This window comes from Dromiciops gliroides, chromosome 1 (genome assembly GCF_019393635.1).
Source record: "Dromiciops gliroides isolate mDroGli1 chromosome 1, mDroGli1.pri, whole genome shotgun sequence".
Taxonomy (NCBI): domain Eukaryota; kingdom Metazoa; phylum Chordata; class Mammalia; order Microbiotheria; family Microbiotheriidae; genus Dromiciops; species Dromiciops gliroides.
This window is the reverse complement of record NC_057861.1, coordinates 526,144,879-526,166,663: the sequence shown is the minus strand read 5'-3', so window position 1 is coordinate 526,166,663 and position 21,785 is coordinate 526,144,879. Positions and strand designations below refer to the sequence as shown.

Below are 21,785 nucleotides of genomic sequence, written 5' to 3'. Positions count from 1 at the left end.
TATAATATATTTACACACATATATTGTACATAATATACTATATACTGTCTATGACATTCTGTGTTTTGCTTATTTAAAGACTCAAAAATAAGCATTGATCACTTAAAAGCCATCATCATGAGTTCATAAAAAACAGGTAACGCCAGACTAGACTCAATTCTTTTTTTTTAAGCGTTTACGAGACCAAATCAGGGAAATGCTAGACATCACATACCAAAATTCCAGCAAGAGAGCTGACAGGGAAAAAAAAAAGAGAGAGAAAGAGAAAGCTGACAGGTCTCACAATATCACCAGGGATGAAATGGAGAAACGTAGGTGAGGTAACAGCACCATTAGGTAGCTTTGAATTATGCTGACTAAATGCCAAAAATCATCATCACTGTCAACAGATCACAGATTTTAGAACTGAAAGGGAGCTAAACTGAAAACTGCAGCATGCCTGACATCCAACCTGCCTGAAGCTCTCGAATGAGCATGAACTCACTACCTCCCAAGGCAATGGATTCCATTCTGGAAGGAAGACTGCCAAGGAAGGGGGGGGGGGGGATGGGGCCAGGCATCTGCCCTTGTTCCTCTGCTCTTTAACACTGTTATTGATAACTTGGATAAAAGCATAGATGGCAAACTTATATGATGACACAAAACTGGAAAGGGTTGAAGGGGGGGTCAGGGGTGGGGATCAAGATCCAAAAAGATCTCTGCAGGCTAGGATGACAGATGAATCCAATCAAAGGAAACAGAAGATGGGTAAATGTAAAAGCCAAAAGCCGGTTCAAAAATAAGATTATTGAATCGAATGAGTATGGTGAGGAGAACAGCATGACAAAATCATGTGGCCTGGAAGCTTGATACGAGTCAATACCGTGATAATATAGTCAAATGAGTTGGTGTGTGGTCTTGGGCTGAATGAATAGAGAAAGCCAAGACAACCAAACCAAAGGAAGTTAAGAGTACCTCTGGGGGGCAGCTAGGTGGCACAGTGGATAGAGCACTGGCCCTGGAGTCAGGAGTACCTGAATTCAAATCCGACCTCAGATACTTAACACTTACTAGCTGTGTGACCCTGGGCAAGTCACTTAACCCCAATTGACTCAGTTAAAAAAAAAAAGAGTACCCATCCTATCCTATGTCTTCTTCAGTCAATCCACACCTAGAATTAGTTTTGGGTGCCATCTTTTAGAAAAGACACCCACAAGGTGGAATACATCCAGATAATGAAAGAACTAGAGCCTCTATCACATGGGAATCAGCTGAAGGAAGTAGGGAGCTGCAGAATACTCCTGTGGGACATTACTGCTGTCTTTAAGTATCTAAAAGGCTGTCAGGAGCAAGAGAGATCTGACTTGCTTTGCTAAGCCCCTAAAGACAAAATCCAAACCAATGGGTAGGTGTTGGCAGACCAGTTGACTCCAGCTCCACACGAGGAAGTGTTTTTAAACAATTACAACTACATTAGCCGGGGCGACTAGATAGCGCAGTAGATAAAGCACCGGCCCTGGATTCAGGAATACCTGAGTTCAAATTCAACCTCAGATACTTGACACTTACTAGCTGTGTGACCCTGGGCAAGTCACTTAACTCCCATTGTCCCACTAAGAAAAAAAAAAAAGAACTACATTAGGAAGTAGTGAGTTCCTCATAAGTGGAAGTCTTTGAGTAGAGGTTAGATGGCAAAGGTGTAGAGGGGATTAGTTATAGGTTGGTATAAAGCAGGAATTCTTCAATCTTTTCTGTGTCTCATACCCCTCTGTCAGTCAGGTGAAGCCTAAGGACCCCTTCTCAGAAGAAAGTTTTTAAATGCATAAAATAAACTACATAGGATTACAAAGGAAACAAATTCTATTGAAATAAAGGTGTCATTTTTTCCCATCCAAATTCATGCGCTCCCTGAAATCTATCCAAGGAACCCCAATTAATTAGTCCTATCCAACTCTAATTTTGTGAGACTGATGTTTTGGCATGATGCCTCTGGCCAGAGGCTCAGGTATCTTTCCCAAAAAAAGGGGGCATCCAGCTAAAAACACCTGTTCTCCTGTGCTCCTACAGCCAAAGATTTCTGCTAACCCTCTCAATCAGCAGAGCTGGGGAAACTGTCACAAATGGCTGGGGCTATTGGGGCAGCTAGGTGGTGCAGTGGATAAAGCACTGGCCTTGGATTCAGGAGGACCTTAGTTCAAATCCAGTCTCAGACACTTGACACTTACTAGCTGTGTGACCCTGGGCAAGTCACTTAACCCCCACTGCCCCACCCCCACCCCCCAAAAAAAGAATTACAAATGGCTGGGGCTGGAGAGAAGGCAATGGCCAGTCTTTGGACCACTGAAGCCTGTATAAGTCATTGTTCTACTTGGGCTCCAGGGTGCTGGTTCCTGTGACAGGTTATAGGAAGCTACCAGAGTTTCTCAAGAAGCAAAGTGACACATAAAAATGTTTTCATTGCTCTATTTGGTGGCTGTGCATTTTTCAGTGACAAGTTTCAGAGGCTTCTCAGGGGACAACTGGGATGCCATACACAATGCCGTATCCTGCAGGCTGAATGAAAATATCCCTGGGAAAAACTGCCAAGTGGAGAAAAAAACAAACTCATATTGAAGGAGTCCTATGACAAAAAAAAGAAAAGAAAAATAGTGGCTGGAGGTCCTTGGCCCTTGAGACTTTAACTATGCTCATCAAAGAGACAGAATGAAACAGACAGACAGAGCCAGATTCCAAAGCTAAAAATGCACTTGACATCTTAGCAAGCATGGTATACTTGAAAGCACTGAATTTGGGACTGCTAGGTGGCACAGAGGATAGAGCACTGGCCCTAGAGTCAGAGGACCTGAATTCAAATCCAGCCTCAGACACTTACTGTGTGAGCCTGGACAAGTCATTTAACCCTGAAGTCTTCCAAAATAAAAAAGCAAGCACTATTAAAGGTCCTAAATTAAAATCCTGGCTGTGTTACTTATTCCCTATGCAGCCCAGAGCAAGTTAATTTCTCTGGGCCTCTTTTCTTGTCAATTTCTCTATTGACACACATTTAATAAGTCCTTTGTACCAAGCACTATGCTAGATGCTAGCTACACAAATGGGGGGCGGGGGGAGTTGGAGAGGAGGGAAAAGAAAAAAAAAAGGAACTTCCTTCAAAAAACTTGCATTCTATCAGAGGGGTATAACACATATCAGAAAAGGATCTGCAATTTGGGGTAGTTCACTTCCACAAGCTTCTGAAATCTATAATAAGTTCTATGATCCAAATGCAAAACCTTCCGCCCTCACAGTAACCTAAGCAAAAAAAATTCCAAGAACAAGAGGAGGGGGTGGGTGGAAGAGGGGAGGGAGTCAAATTAACCCAATCCTGGACTTTGATCTTCTTCACTCCCAGATAAGCCAAGCCAACTGGGAGCAACCAACTAGGTTAGTCTATGACATGGGCTCCCAAGGGCATGAACTATGCCATCCCTATGCCCCGTACATAGCTCTCTGCTGTGGGTTACAAAGTATAACATGTGGCCCTTACCCTCTAGAGGATTACACCAGCATTAAGGAGACAAGACACACACCAGTTAAACAACAACTCAAAGCAATGTAGGATTAAATGCAGAATGAGCACGGCCATGCCCCATGATTAGCAGGTATTCATTACTGAACCAAATCCAAGCCTTAGCGGCAGTAAGGACTATGGGAATTCAGAGAAGAAGGGAGTTATCACAGTGGGATTTGAAGGTCAGGGACAGCTTCATGGGGAAGGTAAGACTTCAAAGATGAGTCTAGGACTTAACCGTCAGAGAAAAGGAAAAGAGGCAAGCCTGGTGGGACTAACTGCATGAGCAAAGGCTCGGAGGTAGGACGAGTATGCTATGTTTGGGGTGCAGTGAGAAAACTTGGCCTGGTTAGACTAAGTCTTGGTCTGGGAAATAGCCAACAAAGGCTGAAAAGACATGCTGAAACCATACTGTAGTTTTTTGAGCAAAGAGTGAGGCCCTAATGAATAATCTAATATAGTACCGATGAGGAAACTGAGGCCCAGAAACATCAAGTGAATTGTCCAAAGTAACAGAGCTAAGATTTTTTTTTTTTTAGTGAGGCAATTGGGGTTAAGTGACTTGCCCAGGGTCACACAGCTAGTAAGTGTTAAGTGTCTGACTCCAGGGCCAGTGCTCTATCTAATGCACCACCTAGCTGCCCCTCGGAGCTAAGATCTTAACCCAGGTCTCACTCAACGTCTCCTAGTTGACTAACAATGGAGGGTCCTGTGTTCAGAGTTTGGACTTTCTCCCATAAGCAATAGGATGTTCAGCAGGGGCACAACATGAGAGAAGTGGTGTTTTAGGAATCCCTAACCAACAGTGCACAGAAGTGCACATCTGGGAAGTTAGGAAATTAACAGAATGATCCAGGTATGAACTGGCATCTGGAATGGAAAGAACTCAATGAGAGACAGGGGAAAAGTTACTGGAGCTCAACTCAGCCAAAAGCACTGTAATCTGGAAATGATCCAGCACCTACCATCAAGAATCAAAAGCTCAAGACATACGTCATTAACTAAACACGAGGAGCCACAACTGACCACAGCAGCACTAGGGCCTGAAAGCTTTCCAAAGAAACATACCTACCAATGAGATAAAGTCAAAAACTTGATTTATCATCTAACTCACACTGGGGCTTTTAAAAGGGCCTGCACCTCTGCACCACCCTGCCCTTGGTCCTGCTCATATCCTCCTTTTCTACTGTTGCTTTTTTTGGGGTTTCTATGATTACTGTTAGTTAAGACCAAAGAGGAAGGAGTCAGCAACAGGAAGCATCAAGAACAGATTGGGTTTGACTTAAACAGGCAAGGGAGGGGGAGGGGAGAGCCAACAGGAGAGGCCTCCAAACCTCAATGGAGGGTCTGTGGACCTGCATTCTTTGCTTCCTTTGGGTCCCTTCCTTTCCCTCTTTTACTCCCATGTAACATTGCCTAGGTTGTGTAACCTAGTTATCTCAATAAAAGAAAAGCAGAAGCACACCCCACTGCCTTCACAATCCTTGTGCTAAGGCAAAGGTTTTCACATCTATATGTAGTTGATCCAAGAGTGAAGTAATCAGACACCGAGGTTCAGACCACAGGACTGCATACTTGGAGTTTGGGGATCAGGGGAAAAAAACAGGCATCCCAAAAACAATCCCTTTAAGGAGTTATTTTTAATGGAGTCTGTCCATAGCCAAAAATGACTTAGGTTATGAAATCCTTAATTATTTTTCTGATGTACTTGGGAAAAGGCAGTGTGGTACAGTGATAACCACACAGTCAGGAGACATGTGTTCAAATCCCCATTGTGTATACCATAGACAAGCTCATTAATTTTCCAGGACCTCATTTTTCCTCATCTGTAAAATGAGGAAGCTGGACTAGATGAACTCCAAGGGCCCTTCCAGTTCTAAATCTTTGATGCCACGATGATGACCTAATAGGAAGATATTTCATCATCATTTTTCTGCACTTACAGAAGGCTCCTGAGCTAAAAAACATTGGCTGTGCAAATACATATTAGTAATCAGTTGATTTGGAGGAGTGAAGGACCACACATTAGCTGGAATGCCTTGGGACAGAGTGAGGTAAGGACGTCACTATTTTCTGCCCAAACCAGAGGAACATGTGCAAGATGAAACCAGCAATCACTCTTTTCAATTCGGGGAAGCTCTCCCAAAGACAGCAGAGAGGCTCAGCCCACCAAGAACTTCCTGGACTACTGACTAGCATCAGGGTTATTGAAATGAGAAGTGAGAGCCTGCTCAAGTAGAAAGAAGGGCTCTAGCCAGATCAAGCCAGGAAACAAGAGTCCTAGAAAGGGAATCTATGGGGAAGTGGAGGGGTGAGGGGCCAGGAGGGCTGAAACATCGCCCTTTTAAGCAGCCAATCCAACCCTGTTGTGTCAAGAGGCTGGTTCCAACACGCATGTTCTGCCTGTGAGTCAGCAACCCCATTCAGTAGCATTTTATTGCTGCTGATTCATACCTTGGCTACACAGGAAGCTGGAGTCCACTCTTCCCCACTTAAAAAAAAAAAACAACGCAGTTTAAGAACTCTGCTCAATGAAAACCCCAAGTTACAGGCACCCTGATATAACGCTTCCTGTGCGTCACTCAAAGGGAGGGGGAAGTCCCCCTCGGTGTTGCCTCCACCGCTGGATTCTTCACCTCCTTAGCTGCCATCAAGGAAAAAAAAAAAACCAACAGAGTTGAAGTGCCATGTATTTCCGGGTCTATGACACTACACTCTTATGTCAGGCAGAGCCCAAGGCAAAAAAAAAAAGGTTAAAGCTGAAAGCTGGACAAAGTGGTATGTCTGCTAGTCATCGGCCCAGAAATTCAGAAACAGGTTCAGGTGCCTAGAGAAGATCTCTCACAGGAAGACAGTGGAGGGGAGATTTTTTTTTCCCTGATGGTTTTATTTTCACTTTATGCAATTTGACTTGAAGGTGATACAGTCTTGGGTGAGACAATCCTGCACCAGGGCCACATTCAGAACAAATATAACAATCTGCTAAACTATGACAGAGATTTATCTTTTGCAAATAGAACAGCTCCTGACTTGACTACTAAAGTTGTAACATTTAAAGAGAAAGAGTATCAAGCAGGCCAGATCTTAAAATACAGTTGCTAAGCAGGCTGGGCTGCACTTTTGCACACAAACTTTCAAAGTGCACTTAACCCCAAAGAGCAACTTCTCCACCCACCCACCCCCCCAAAAAAGGTGTGTTCTGTCATTGGTAGCAAAGGAGGAAGCTCTCAGACTTAAAACCAAAGAAAAGCCTTAAGGTCAAGCGACAACCACTCCCTATTTTGTTCAAATTCCTTGGAGTCCACAGAGTGGGGAGCTCCACACTCCCAAAGCCAAATTGGAAAGCCAGCTGTGCAGCAGCTTGTTTCAAGGTTTATTTTGCTGCTCTTTTGCATCCCTCCCATCTGTGAAGAGAAGCCAAAGAACTGGTCTAGAATCCATTCCCACTGTGGGGTAAGAATCAGGGGAGGTCACAGTGCCATTCATAGGGTCAGACTAATGACACACACTCTTATGTCAGGGAACGGCAGCTCGCCTCAGACCTGATGTCTTAGAGCTTTTTTTATGAGACAGGAAAATTACAAAGCCAAAGTAAGATCGGCATGACAGATTAACTTGGGCTACCTTCAAAAGATTCCTTGAAAAGCTTAGCACATCAGCCAGAGTGTCAGAGTTAATTTTATCTCCAGACAGGGTAACCTGTTTATACTACCTTAGTGATGGACAAAGCAAGCTACTGGGACAACCAGGTATTAAATCATCGCTCTTTTTCGAAGACACTAAACATCATAACCTGTTTACTTCTCTCCCTAGGCAACTGTAATCATCAGTTAAAGCCAGTTGCTCTAATCAGACCCTAATTACAAAAGCCTTGAACCCTAGAAGGTTTATGAAGCTGATCTTCTTTGCTAAAAAAGCCTCCCTTCCAAGAAATAAATTCATTCGTTCATCCAGTGACCACTTACAAAGAATGCTCAGAGAAATCTCGTATTTAACATCTTTGAAATACCTTAAGAACTATGAGAAGCATGTTATTCTCTGGCACGTGCTGGTTCCTTCATGCTCCTTCACCGAGTAGTTCGATTGTTACTCATGAACAGTTGGGCAACGGTCAGGTATCTGGCATCCCCATTTATGTAAGATGTAATTACAGTTTAAAATCTTGCTGACCTCAATAATGTACAGCCCCCAGCCAATCCATACTTGAGTGCTCAAGTCACGGAAACCTAAGGTGGCAGAAATCTAAATGATGACACATTCATCCCACCCGACTGATGACCAACACAGACTACAGTGCATATTTTCCCCTGCTGTGTATTTTCCAATGAAGGATGAAATGAGAAACCTGCTTGCCAGGGCTTCCCCCCTTTTCGCAATCTTCAGGAAGCAAACCCAACAGGGTCAGGTACTTGTTGCTGTCTCCCCAAGATCCTAATTGACTAGGCTACTGGGTTTACAAACCGTTGGCCAAAGGAGTTTTTCCCTTGCTTCTCTGCAACAGGTCTCATCAAACAGCCCCCTGTCTCTCTACTCCCCAAGCTACAGTGAGTAAATTAAGAAAAGGAAAACCTGTTAGCAAGACGCATTAATCTACTGTTCTGTCAGGTCGGGAATTACTTTAAAGAGACTCAACATTTTATACAAGTTACTGACGTGCCAAATCAGCATTTTCCCTTACCACAAAATAACCCCCTTTCCTCCCTCCTAGCCCCTTCCCTTGCTTCTCCCACAGGCCTGAGTTCCCCTAAGAATGACAAATCCTTCTCTGTTGCTACTGCCTTTTCTAAATTTCCAGGAAGGAGCCAGGAGGGGGTGGGGGAGAACACAACAGTCCTTAGCCTTCCCAGAAAGCGTCTGCCAGCCTGGGAGCAATGCAAGGCAGCCGAGCTCTTCACGAGGAGGATCCCAAGAGCCAGGGCTCCCCAAAATGCTCCCCAACAACCCTAACTCGCTGCTTCTCCCAATTCAATTAGAGAAATTAAGGGACTGTGCAATTGTACACTTCCCAGGGCGCGACCAAGGTTTAGTAATAAACGCTGGAGTATGTGGAATTGAATTTGGAAGGCTTAGATAAGATAGGTTATCCTCCCCAATTCACGCTTGGAAAGGAGGGTAAGACAACCAGGGCGCACGGAGGCCTGGAAAAGGCAGGAAGGGCTCAGTGCAATTTGGGGAGCAAAAGAAGGAGAGTTGCCGGGAGGGGAGGGCGATGGTGACAGGAGCAGGCTTATTGTAATTTCCAGATAAGTTTGCAGCTAGGAAGAAGGTGGGGGTAGGGTTCAGGGTAGCAGGAAGGAAGGGAAGGGAAAGACGCGGGGAGCTCTCTGCAGAACTAGATGCTAGGAGGAGTGCGAGGAGATTGGGGAGAGTTATGGGAGAGAACCTGAGGTCCGCTTGAGGGATCTGGGGTGTGGATAGAGGGGTGCAAGTGATCCAGCGGTAAGGAGGAGCGGGGGAGGTCCGGGAGTCCGACTGGGGGCAGTGCCCCGGGAGCCGGGGTGCGGCCGGAGGCCCTGCACCTACCTCTGGAGAGAGACATGCTGAGGCCGGTGGCGCGGGGCCGAGCTCCACTATGGCCTGCGGGCGGCGGCTGGAGGCTAGAGGCTAGAGGCTGGAGACTGGAGGCTGGAGGCTGGAGGCTGGAGGCAGGCAGGGGCTGCGACTGGCGAGCACGGAGGGGGCGGCTAGTCCCGGGGGCGGCAGGTGGCGGCGGCGGCACCTCTAGGCAGGGTCATGTCTCTCCTCCCCCGGGCGGGCGGAGCGGAGAGGGTTCCTCTCAATACATCCCCACCCCCGGCCCCCCGGGGCTGGCGAGATTCGGACAGAGAGCCACGGGCGGAGGGACTGCGAGCTAGCAGACAGGCGAGCGCAAGCGTCCGCTGAGGGCGGCGCCGGAGCCAGACTGAGCAGCGGCGGGGAGGGAGGCTGGGGAGCGGGACAGCACCGCGGGAGGCGAAGCCCCGCCTCTCTTCGGCCCACCCAATGGAAAGCCGACTCTCTGCACGTTCCCCGAAGCCCCGCCCCCTGCCTCTTAAAAGATAGGCCCCGCCTCCTGAATGAAACACGCCCTAATCTCCCTCTGAGGCAGAGTTAGGTATGTATACTAATAATAGCCAGCCCGTCCGTCTCGCTCTAAAGTTGGCCAAGCGCTTTCCTTACCTCCGGTGGAAGTAGATGGTGCAAGGATTATGACTTCTTTGCAAAAATGTGCTGGCAAGTATTTAACAACGGGCTCTGGGGAGGGGGACCGGATATAAGCACAATACGTAAACCAAGTCCTGATTCACAGATTTTGCATATACCCGAGGTGGAAATGCTTTCACTGAAAATTTAAGATGTGAGGGTGTGAGCCAGCACATCCCCTTCCCATTTGTCAGAGGACAGAGACGACTTTAAAGAAGGGAAAGGACTTGGAGAGAACAGACAGCTAATAAGTGGTTAGGCAAACCCAGGTCGTCTGACTGATAAGTTTTAATAACAGCTGACATTTATATGGTGTTTTAAGGTTTGCAAAGTGGTCTCCATTTAAATATCATTATTCTCATTTTACAGATGAGGAAAAAGACACATAGTATCTTACCCACCCAGGTAATCATAATGTCCCACAAAGCCAGTCAGAGTTGAAACTGGAAGTAATAATCAAGTCTTAAGACCCCATTACACTGTATATAAAAGGCACAACTCACACACACACATATTCAAATACATACTTGAAATTAAAAATACCCAATAATACATAAATGGGTCTGTAAATTCAATCAATATGGGGGGGGGGCATTGAGGGTTAAGTGACTTGCCCAGGGTCACACAGCTAGTAAGTGTCAAGTGTCAAGTGTCTGATTTGAACTCAGGTCCTCCTGAATCCAGGGCCAATGCTTTATCCACTTCACCACTCCCAATATATGTTTCTTTTTAAGCACCTACCATGTGCTGAACCCATTGCCAGGCCCTTGGGAAGAAGAAGAGAAGATGAAATCTTTACCTTCCAAAAATTCACCATTTACCTTGAAGATAAGACTGATAGAGATAAAAGAAAAGGCAACACAAACAATTCGTGATAAGCCCCAAATGCCATTTAGTATGGACTAGAGTGTTCAAGAATTACTTCCGAGAGGAAATAGGATTTGTTCTAAGCCTTCAAAAATTACTAGGTTTGGGGGCAGCTAGGTGGATAAAGTGGATAAAGCACAGGCCCTGGATTCGGGAGGACCTGAATTCAAATCCAGTCTCAAAACACTTGACACTTACTAGCTGTGTGACCCTGGGCAAGTCACTTAACCCTCATTGCCCCTCAAAAAAAAATAATAATAATTACTAGGTTTGAGAAATACAAGGGTCTAGCTCCGATAGCTGAGCCAAGGTAGAGAGGTGAATAATGATCTAGAGGCACACTCAGATATTCCTAGATATACCCAGAGAATTGACCTCACTCTTAAAGGGAGTATTAGACTAGCTTATCCTAAGGTCCCTTCCCTCTAACATTCTGTCAGTCTAGAATAGACCTATATACATATACCTGTTATTGTCCAACCACACAAGAAATCCAATGTATTTCCTGAGAAACATCTTTTTGGTCTTCTCCTGGCCTACTGTTCTACCAACTCAAGCCAGAATGAATTTATTCATTCTCCCACATAAACACCACCCCACCCCCATACATACATACACACACCATACCTCCTTTCTCATCCTCCTCTGGCTGAGTTTTCCTGAAAGTTTTTATGCTATTCTATAGGGCTCTGAATCTCCACCAGACCATGAAGCCTCAAAGGATGAAAAGACTTGGAGTGAGACAGAAAGGCGAAGTAAGCACCTTTGAGAGAGGGAAAAGAGGCTACAGCCCAGAATGCAAGAATTCAGGTAGTCTCACTCCTTCAGTTCTCTCTCCCTCTCCTCTCCAGAATTATTCCTTAAGTACCCATGGATGTGATTGAGCCATGGGGTTTATAATCAGAGCCAGACCTACACATTGGCTAGGCAGCCTACTCCCCTCACTCCTTAGTTCATGCAAATAATGTTTATTAGGCACTTTCTGAGTTCAAGGCCTAATCTCTAGGAGAATAAAGCTAAATAAAACAAGCTCCTTGGCCTCAAACATCTTGTTAAAAGTAGAGGTGAAGGGGCAGGTAGGTGGCACAGTGGATAAAGTACCAGTCCTGGATTCAGGAGGACCTGAGTTCAAATCCAGCCTCAGACACTTGACACTTACTAGCTGTGTGACCCTGGGCAAGTCACTTAATCCTCATTGCCCTCCAAAAAAAAAAAAAAAAAAGGAGAGGTGATTGGACATTAAGATTTATATAGGGGGGCAGCTAGGTGGCGCAGTGGATAAAGCATCGGCCTTGGATTCAAGAGTACCTGAGTTCAAATCCAGCCTCAGACACTTGACACTTACTAGCTGTGTGACCCCGGGCAAGTCACTTAACCCCCATTGCCCCGCAAAAAAAAAAAAAAAAAAGATTTATATAGGGAGGGGCAGCTAGGTGGCACAGTGGATAGAGCACCGGCCCTGGAGTCAGGAGGACCTAAGTTCAAATCTGGCCTCAGACACATAACACTTACTAGCTGTGTGACCCTGGGCAAGTCACTTAACCCTAATTGCCTCACTAAAAAAAAAAAAAAGATTTATATAGGGGGCGGCTAGGTGGCGAAGTGGATAAAGCACTGGCCCTGGATTCAGGAGTACCTGAGTTCAAATCCGGCCTCAGACACTTGACATTTACTAGTTGTGTGACCCTGGGCAAGTCACTTAACCCCCAGTGCCCTGCAAAAAAAACCCAAACAAAAAAAAAAAAAGAAGAAAGAAAAGAAAAGATTTATATAGCACTTCCTATGTGCTGAACACTATGCAAAGTACTTTGCAATTATTATCTCATTTGATACAACAACCCAGGAAAGTAGGTGCAACTATTATCCCATTTTACAGATAAGGAAACTGAGGTAGAGGTTAAATGACTTGCTATATACACGTAAATATAATACAATTGGGAAATAGTAGGTATACAAAAAGTGTTATGAAATTAGAGAGAGTTTATTTTGGGCACCAGCTAGCTGATGCCTGAAAGTCTATCATCAGGGCCTACCTTGCTTTAGCTTAAAAAGTTGTCACCTTGGGGGCAGCTAGGTGGCACAGTGGATAAAGCACTGGCCTTGGATCCAGGAGGACCTGAGTTCAAAACCAGCTTCAGACACTTGAAACTTACTAGCTGTGTGACCCTGGGCAAATCACTTAACCCTCATTGCCCTGCCAAAAAAAAAGAGAAAAAAAAAAAGTTGTCACCTCTTAAAATGAAAATCCCTCACTCACACATTAAGCTTTATATCTCATTCACTTCCTTAGTGTGAATAAATTTCCAAGATCCTTTTCTTGTTTTTGTTTTTGTTTTCGGGGTTTTGTGTGTGTGTGTGTGTGTTTTGTTTTGTTTTTTGTGGGGCAATATGGATTAAGTGACTTGCCAGGGTCACACAGCTAGTTAAGTGTCAAGTGTCTGAGGTCGGATTTGAACTCAGGTCCTCCTGAATCCAGGGCCAGTGCTTTATCCACTGCACCACCTAGCTGCCCAAATATTAATTGCCCTTTTTTTTTTTTGCAAGGCTATGAGGGTTAGGTGACTTGCCCAGGGTCACACAGCTAGTAAGCGTCAAGTGTCTGAGGCCAAATTTGAACTCTGGTCCTCCTGAATCCAAGGCTAGTGCCTTATCCACTGCGTCACCTAGCTGCCCCCTGATCGTTTTCTTAAAGAAGGTTTTGATAAGTAAAAGGAGGAAGCACAACAGTTTAGTAATAATAATTAACATTTATATAGTACTTACTATGTCCCAGGTACTTTGCTAAGTACTTTCCAAATATTGTATCATTTTGATCCTGAGAGTTAGGTGCCGTTATCATCCCTATTTTACAGATGAGGAAACTGAGGCTAACAGAAGTTAAGCTGGTTGGTTAGTTATTGTCCTTTGTTCTCCAACTACTAGTGTTCATCACTACGTTGGGATCAAGGGATAATGTGTCTGACTCTGGCTGATCAGACAAATATGAGCTCAAAAGAGTTCTAGCACAGAAGTTAAATAACTAATGGACAAGAGAGGATAGAATAAGACACCTGACTGGATAAGGGGGAGCCAGTGCCACAAAAGGTGGGAAATCCCTTAAAGCAAATATTGCCTAATTCATGGTTGCATATAGGGTCAACCCTTTTTGTGGCAATCCCAAAAGGAAAAACTGAGTTATCTAATATAAAAATAGCAAGGGGCTTGGAACCCAGAGGCCTGGGTGGGTAAGTGTCCTGGCTCTAACCACAGGAAAGTCACTCAACACTTCTAAACGTCAGTTTGCTGATCTGTAAAATGACAATGAGAATAATACTGCCACTAGTTGTCTACCTCACAAATGGAAAGCAAAGTAAACCTTAAAATGCTACATAAAGGGGGCAGCTAGGTGGCGCAGTGGATAGAGCACCAGCCCTGGATTCAGGAGGACCTGAGTTCAAATCCAGCCTCAGAAACTTGATACCTAACTAGCTGTGTGACCCTGGGCAAGTCACTTAACCCTCATTGCCCTGCCCCCCCAAAAAAAAGTGCTACATAAAAATGAATGATTAGGAAAGCTGAAAGAGACCTTAGAAATAATCTAATCCAACTATCTTATTTTATTAACTGAGGCCCAGAAAGGAGAAGAGATTCACCCAAGGCAGAATCATTATATCACACTGCCTTCCAGACTTTACTCATTAGACAATCCTGACTGAGCCCATCCAGCCTTGATCCTGGATGACAGTATTCTAGAGCTAGAGATGGATAGAACCTCAGAGGCCATCGATTTCAACCCCTTTGTTTTACATGTGAGGGAAAAGAGGTCTGAGAAGGTTACGTAGGTGGCACAGTAGAGAAAATACCAGTCCTGGATTCAGAAAGAATCTGCTCTCAGACACTAGCTGTGTGACTTAACCATTGTCTGCCTCAGTTTCTGTAAAAATTGAATGATATTTGTATAATTGAAATAATAATAGCAAGTGCCTCCCAGAGTTGTTGGAAGGATCAAATGAGATAACAATTGTAAAGCACTTAGCATGATGCCTGGCACATAGTAAGTGTTATATAAATGTTAGGTACTGGGGCAGCTAGGTGGTGCAGTGGATAAAGCCCTGACCCTGGATTCAGGAGGACCTGAGTTTAAATCCGGCCTCAGACACTTGACACTTAACTAGCTGTGTGACCCTGGGCAAGTCACTTAACCCTCATTGCAAAAATAAAAAAATATAAAAAAATAACCTTGATAAATGTTAGGTACTATTATTTTAAGTGGCTTACTCAAGGTCACGCAGGGAGATAAGTATCAGAAGTGACATTTGAACCTAGGTTCTTGGGCTCCAGGGCCAGTCTTCTTACTAATACTCTTCCACCTCCCCAACACCAAAATATTTATGAGAGAAATCTTTGTTCCATCTACCTAGATATGACTTACTGCCTCAGGACCCACGTCAGAGCATCCCAGAATGCTTTAGAGCTAGGACAACATGTAAGTCAACATGTACAACCGACTGATAAGGTCACTCTCTACCAGCCGTGCCAGGGACGTCTTCACCTAGTTTCTCACCCACCTTCATCATGAGGTGTAGTCAGTGTAGTAACTACAGGTACAGTAAAAGGAAAGAAAGAAAGAAAGAAAGAAAGAAAGAAAGAAAGAAAGAAAGAAAGAAAGAAAGAAAGAAAGGAAGGAAGGAAGGAAGGAAGGAAGGAAGGAAGGAAGGAAGGAAGGAAGGAAGGAAGGAAGGAAGGAAGGAAGGAAGGAAGGAAGGAAGGAAGGAAGGAAGGAAGGAAGGAAGGAAGAAAGGAAGAAAGGAAGGAAGGAAGGAAGGAAGAAAGAAAGGAAGAAAGGAAGGAAGGAAGGAAGGAAGGAAGGAAGGAAGGAAGGAAGGAAGGAAGGAAGGAAGGAAGGAAGGAAGGGAAAGAAAGAGAAAGAAAGAAAGAAAGAAAGAAAGAAAGAAAGAAAGAACCCAAAATTCAGTTCCAAATTTGCCACTTTCTAGCCATGTCTCTTCTCTGCTCTGTGACTTAGTTTCCTCCTTTGGAGTGTAGAACATTATTATAGTAGTTGACCTTAGAACTCATTGAGTCCAATGGCTTCATTTTACAAAGAAGGAAACTGAGGCTGGAGAAGTGATTTGCCCAAGGATACTCAGCTTATAAGTATCAAAACTAGAATTTGAACACAGGGCTGCTTCTTCTAAAGCTAATGCTCTTTCCATCCCATTTTTTTAAATTACAATAGCACTTGCCCTCCTGAACCATTTAGTTCAAAGATGAAATGACAATGGGCATGAAAACACATTGTCAATTATGAACGTGTCCTATACCTTTCTATGGTCCTTGGCCAGGGTAGAGATGGTATGTCAACCCAATTTAATCCAGATGAATAAACATTTACCGAGCACCTACTATGTTCCTATCTCAGTTCTCTTAAGCCACAAGGGGGCCTGGCAATCCCTATTGCCAGTGACAAATTAGATCTCAGCATCTGGTGACTCCAGATAATTAGACCACAGGATCATAAAATCTGGAGCTAAAAAGGACCTGGGGATAATTCTATTCAGCCCACACATTTTACAGATGAGCAAACAGAGGCCCTCAGAGGGGAAATTACTTGCCCTAAGTCACTGAGGCATCAAGTGGCAGAGGTGAGATTGGAACCCAGACCATAAAGCCCTTTGCTGACTTGAAAGCACTATATAGTCCTTTTTAGTCCAGACCAGTGGGAGATTCCCTTTGTGGAAACTCTTTGTCCATAATATCTGCTGGTCTATAATTTAAGGAGAATTGCAATGGGGATACTGAGGACTTAAGTGATTTGGACAGGGTCACACAGCGAGTATGTCTCTGAGGCCAGTTCCCTGTCCACTACTAGGGTGCCTATATAAATGCCAGATGCTGAAGCAAAAAGAATCACACAAAGTTTTCTTCCCAAACTAAAAATGCTTTGACTTGATGGCAAAAAGGCTAGCTTGACTGGAGTGAAGTGTTAACTTGAAAAATTGTGGGAGATAAACTTGGAGAGAGGGGCAATATTAGGCAGGGCTCTCAAGGGTGAAAAGACCATTTGTAGTCAACAATGGGTAGCCATTGTAGACTTGTAATCAAAGGAGTAACAGGAATCCTTCTACTTCCTGAACAGTAACCTAGCAACAGTTGCAGAATGGAGTAAAGCCACTCTCCCAGTGGCCAGAGAGAATCCAGAGTCAGGAAGAGCAGCTAAGGGGATAATTTAAGCCTTGACTGTAACCATACCTTTGATCCTCCGGCAAGAGAGTGTAAAAGAACTTGAAGAACTTGCAAAAAGACAAACAAACAAAAAAAAAACCCACCACAACAACAAAACAAAACAAAACTGGACTTGAAGTCTGGAAAATAAAGTTAAAAAAAAAAAAGAAGAAAGTTCAAATCCCAGGTCCACGCTTTCTGGTTGTGTGACCCTGAGTAAATCACATAATTCCCCAAGTCCCAGTTCCTTCATTTGTAAAATGGGCATACTGACACCTTCACTATATTCTTCACACGGGAATCACTTTATAAACCTCAAATACTGAAATTCTCAGATGGAGAGACCTTTGATCTCATTGACCTGGACATTCCCTCCAAAAATGCAGATAACAGCCCATCTCTAAATGGGAGTCTTGTCCATGTCTTCCATCCATGGTGGGGATCTACTCAATATTGTGGGAACTTTCCTCAATTTTTCTTGATATCTATGTAGATGCAAGTTGTGGTGGTGGTGGTTGTTGCTGCTGTTGCGTTGTTGTTATTGTTATAGCCTGATGCTCTTCTTCACCAAGGAAATGTCCACCTCCCTCCTCACATCCTCAATCCCATCCAAGAGCAGCCTATCTCCAGTGCCACCTAGCGGCCAGGCTTTGTGGAAACCTAAATCAAGATAGCTTTACTCCCCCTACCCACCCCCTTAACCACCTCCCATCCCTGCTTAGAGAGATGCCCTATGCATCTGTAAAGGAGCTTTAAATGATTTAAATAGGGGTGGCTAGGTGGCGCAGTGGATAAAGCACTGGCCCTGGATTCAGAAGTACCTGAGTTCAAATCCGGCCTCAGGCACTTGACACTTACTAGCTGTGTGACCCTGGGCAAGTCACTTAACCCCCATTGCCCCGCAAAAAAATAGATAAATAAATAAATAAAATGATTCAAATAGATATATCAATCATCTGTTGGGCAAGCTCATAGTTGAGGAAGCAACTGCTCTCTCTTCATTTCTATAAGACTTCAGATTCACTTATTTTAGAAATCAGGATAAACTGACCACCCAGGTTCCTCTATACATGGATCCAGTTCAAATTCTTACCATGTATACCACCTTGAACTTCATCTTTAAACTGAAAAGGCTGGGCCAGATGACCTCTGAAGTCCCTTCCAACTCCAAATCTACAGTTGACCCCAGATAGGTTAAGTAAATTGCCCAAGGTCACTCAGGTAATATGCATCCAAGGTAGGATTTAAACCTAGGCCTTCTGACTTCAGAGCCAGTGGGATTTTTTCCCACTATGCTCCACTGCCTCCTTAACCTAAGGCCTTTAGGAGCCACTCTGACTGCTTAAAGAGGCCATGTCTAATGGAAGACCTCTTATAATGAGCCTTTTTTAAAATATAGCTAGGCTGGTCCTCAGATATTGGCCCATACTCAAAGATTCTTATTTTGGAAGGACTGACTGACCAGGACATAGTTACTTCTTCTTCTTCTTCTTCTTCTTCTTCTTCTTCTTCTTCTTCTTCTTCTTCTTCTTCTTCTTCTTCTTCTTCTTCTTCTTCTTCTTCTTCTTTTCAGTTACTTCTGATGGGGCATTAGAAGACTTAGAGGAATTAGTAATACTTCAAGAATCTTTCATTTCATCTATGTGGGTATCCCCTCTACTGACAAGATCAAAACCACAATATAACTTATTAGGTAGTCTTCCAGAGTTGCTATGGCCAAAAGAAGTCCATCTCCTTTGGTGCCAATGTGGTGATGAGCTTACCCAAAATTAGGAAGACTAGTAATAAGAGCATAGATTTAGAGCTAGAAAGAATTTCAGAGGCCATTGAGTCCAATTTCCACATTTTACAGGTGAGGAAACTGAGTCACAGAAGCTAAAGTACTTGCCCAGGGTCACATAGCTGATGGGACTGAAGCAGGATTTGAACTCGGGTCTTCCTGATTTCCAGGTTCCATGCTCTTATCCACTCTCCCATCTAGCCTCTAACAAGAGGCATAATAGAGCTGTAGTTGAAACTTTTCTAGTGTGTGGTGTGGGTTTTTTTAAATCTTCAGGTCTTTTTCTCTAGTCTTTGGTATTGAAGGGAAGTTATAATCATACTTTTTCCCAAGTGATTTCATCAGTGTGAATATTCCCTCCCCCAACAAAGACACCCAACCCTCCTTGCCTTAATAGATGGTTTGCAGAAGTTGCTAGGGCCAAAAATATTCATCACCTAAGTGATGAGCCCCTCTGAAATTAGCTACCTACCTCACCAAGCTGTGGTGAAGAAAGTTGTTTGTAAACCTTCAAGTGCTATATAAATGTGAGCTAATATTAGTATTATTAGCCAGGCTGGTCCTTAGATGACACACAGTCTGTCTCCAAGCCTGAGTTGCAGGCCTTTCCAGCTGGCAGATCTGGCCTTCCAGAACTTGTACCATCTTGGCATGGTCTTCAAGAACCCACCCAGGGTCACCTACAGGCCACCATGAGGCAGCAGGAAAAGGCTGTAATGGAGGGGAAACACCATATATTGAAAATATACAGATTTCATTGATTGAAAGCCAAAAGGGACTTCAGAGACCACTAGATAGAAGTCTCATATTTTCTAAGTGAGGGAATTGAAATCCGAAAAGCCAATCTGTTTGTCAGTAAGCATTTACTATATGCCAGGCACTGTGCTAAGCACTAGGAATAAAAAGCAAGGTGATTTTTTAAAAGCCCCTTCCCTTAAAAAGCTTATAATACTGGGGCAGCTAGGTGGCACAGTGGATAGAGCACCAGCCCTGGACTCAGGAGTACCTGAGTTCAAATCTGGCCTCAGACACTTGACACTTACTAGCTGTGTGACCCTGGCCAAGTCACTTAACCCCCATTGCACCACAAAAAAAAAGAAAAAAGAAAAGTGATTTTTCTTTAAAATTAAAGCTTTGAATTTGAATTTGGGTTATCTCAGATTTACCTTTTAATTCTGAATCCTAAGGTCCCAACAGATAATTAAAATTATATTTGTTTAGTAAATTGCATAAGACAAGAATGAGTTCAAGCTCCACATCCACCACTTATTAACTGAGCAAGTCATTTAACCTATCTCTGAATTAACATATAAAAAATGGGGAGGATAGTTCCTACCCTGACTACCTTACAAGCCTCTTGGGAACATCAAGTGAGGTAACAGATCAGAAGGCACCTTATAAACTGAAAGACACCATAGGTGTCAAAGGTTATGATATGTGCATAGAAGAGAAAAGAAGGAATTTCAGAAGGAAGCACAGATAAGCAGGACAGTTTTGAAAGTAATATATGAGATTTATTATATACTTTTTTCTTAAAAAAAAGCAACATGTATAACCTATATCAAATTTCTTGCTTTCTCAATGAAGAGTAGAAGGAAAAAGGGAGGAGGGAGAAAATTTGGAACTCAACATTTGAAAATAGAACATTAAAATTGTTTTTACCTGTAATTTGGGGGGATAAAATATTAATATTTCTTTTTTTCTTTTTTTTTTAGTGAGGCAATTGGGGTTAAGTGACTTGCCCAGGGTCACACAGCTAGTAAGTGTTAAGTGTCTGAGGCCGGATTTGAACTCAGGTACTCCTGACTCCAGGGCCGGTGTTCTATCCACTGTGCCACTTAGCTGCCCCCTTAATATTTCTTAAAAAGAAAAAAGCAAGCAGTATGAAATGAAGATTTTTCAGTTTTTTATGCATTTTTCTTTTTATGTTCTGTGAATATGGAAATGCTCTTTTTTGGTGTTTAAATTCAGAATTTAAAAAAAATTTAAGAGCTTATATGTGGGGCTGCATTTGGCTTTAGTATTCTTCAAAAAGTAAGTTCAGGGGCGGCTAGGTGGCACATTGGATAAAGCACCGGCCCTGGATTCAGGAGTACCTGAGTTCAAATCCGGCCTCAGACACTTGACACTTACCAGCTGTGTGACCCTGGGCAAGTCACTTAACCCCCATTGCCCCGCAAAAAAAAAAAAAAAAGTAAGCTCAGAAGGTATTGTGAAGAAGTGGATTTTAATAGTCCAGAGAAGAGGTGACTGAGTGTCTGAACTCAGTTGGTGACAAATGTTAGTGGAGAGGGGTGGGAATGTGAGATATTGTGAAGATTTAACTCAGTAGGATCTAGGACCTGGTTGGATGAATGGGTTGAAGGAGAAAGAAAAGTAAAAAATTACTTTCAAGTTCTGAGTGATTGGAATGAGAGTGGCACCATTAACAGAGATAAGAAGGTCAGGGAGAAGGAAACACATTTAGACCAACGAAAAAAATTAACCATGCCATAAGCCAACTGTACCAGCAGATGGTCATCTGCAGGTTTGAGTTGAAGGGTTAGGCAGCTCCCTTTGTTTCCCCATGTCTCCATCCAGATACTGTAAGTCATTTAGCGCAGTGTCTGGTTCATAGTAAGTGCTATCTAAATATTAGCTATTATTTATCATTATTTGATTAGCAATCAATCAATCCAACTATGGCTTAGTCACAACAACTAACACAGGGCTTTGCACTTAATAGAGGCACAGAAAATGTGTGGGGTTTTATAAAAAGGAATGGCTATGACCCAAGGATATGACTCTGGGCTCCCACAGACTAGGTTCAATATTGAGGTATAAGTAACCCTAAAAGAGCAATACCTCATTGATTTATTGCCTCAACTCAGAATTTACTATAGGTAAAACTCCAGATATAGATTGCTTAGGACTAGGTTTCCAAAGATGTGGGTAACAGAATCCTCAAATCCTGTACAAATGTTCAAGTTAACAAATGTATATTGGATACAGGACAGTCTTTATTTCCTATCCACCCCCCCACCCCATAGAAAATATAGATGACACAAAGGACTCACAGGAGCCCATAATCAAACCCTGAAAATGCATAAAGTACTCCCAGTGGCCCATAAGTAAACAACATAATTGTCTTCTCCAATGAGTCATTTCCATTTCCACCAGGGTCATGAAATCCTTCTAATTCCATGACACACCATTGTTTGGACTCCCCTCACAACGGACCTGAAC

At 43.5% G+C, this 21,785-nt stretch overlaps 1 protein-coding gene across 1 annotated transcript in view; it reads right to left on the bottom strand.

Annotated features, from left to right (window-relative positions):
- The window catches only part of MAP2K3 (mitogen-activated protein kinase kinase 3), an 84,076-nt gene extending 74,643 nt beyond the window's left edge, over nt 1-9,433 (bottom strand). The window contains exon 1 of the mRNA XM_043976592.1: nt 9,050-9,433. Within this exon, the coding sequence (XP_043832527.1) occupies nt 9,050-9,065 (16 nt within the window). The 5' untranslated portion in view covers nt 9,066-9,433. The remainder of the gene's footprint in view (nt 1-9,049) is intronic.
- Nucleotides 9,434-21,785: the final 12,352 nt, after the last annotated feature.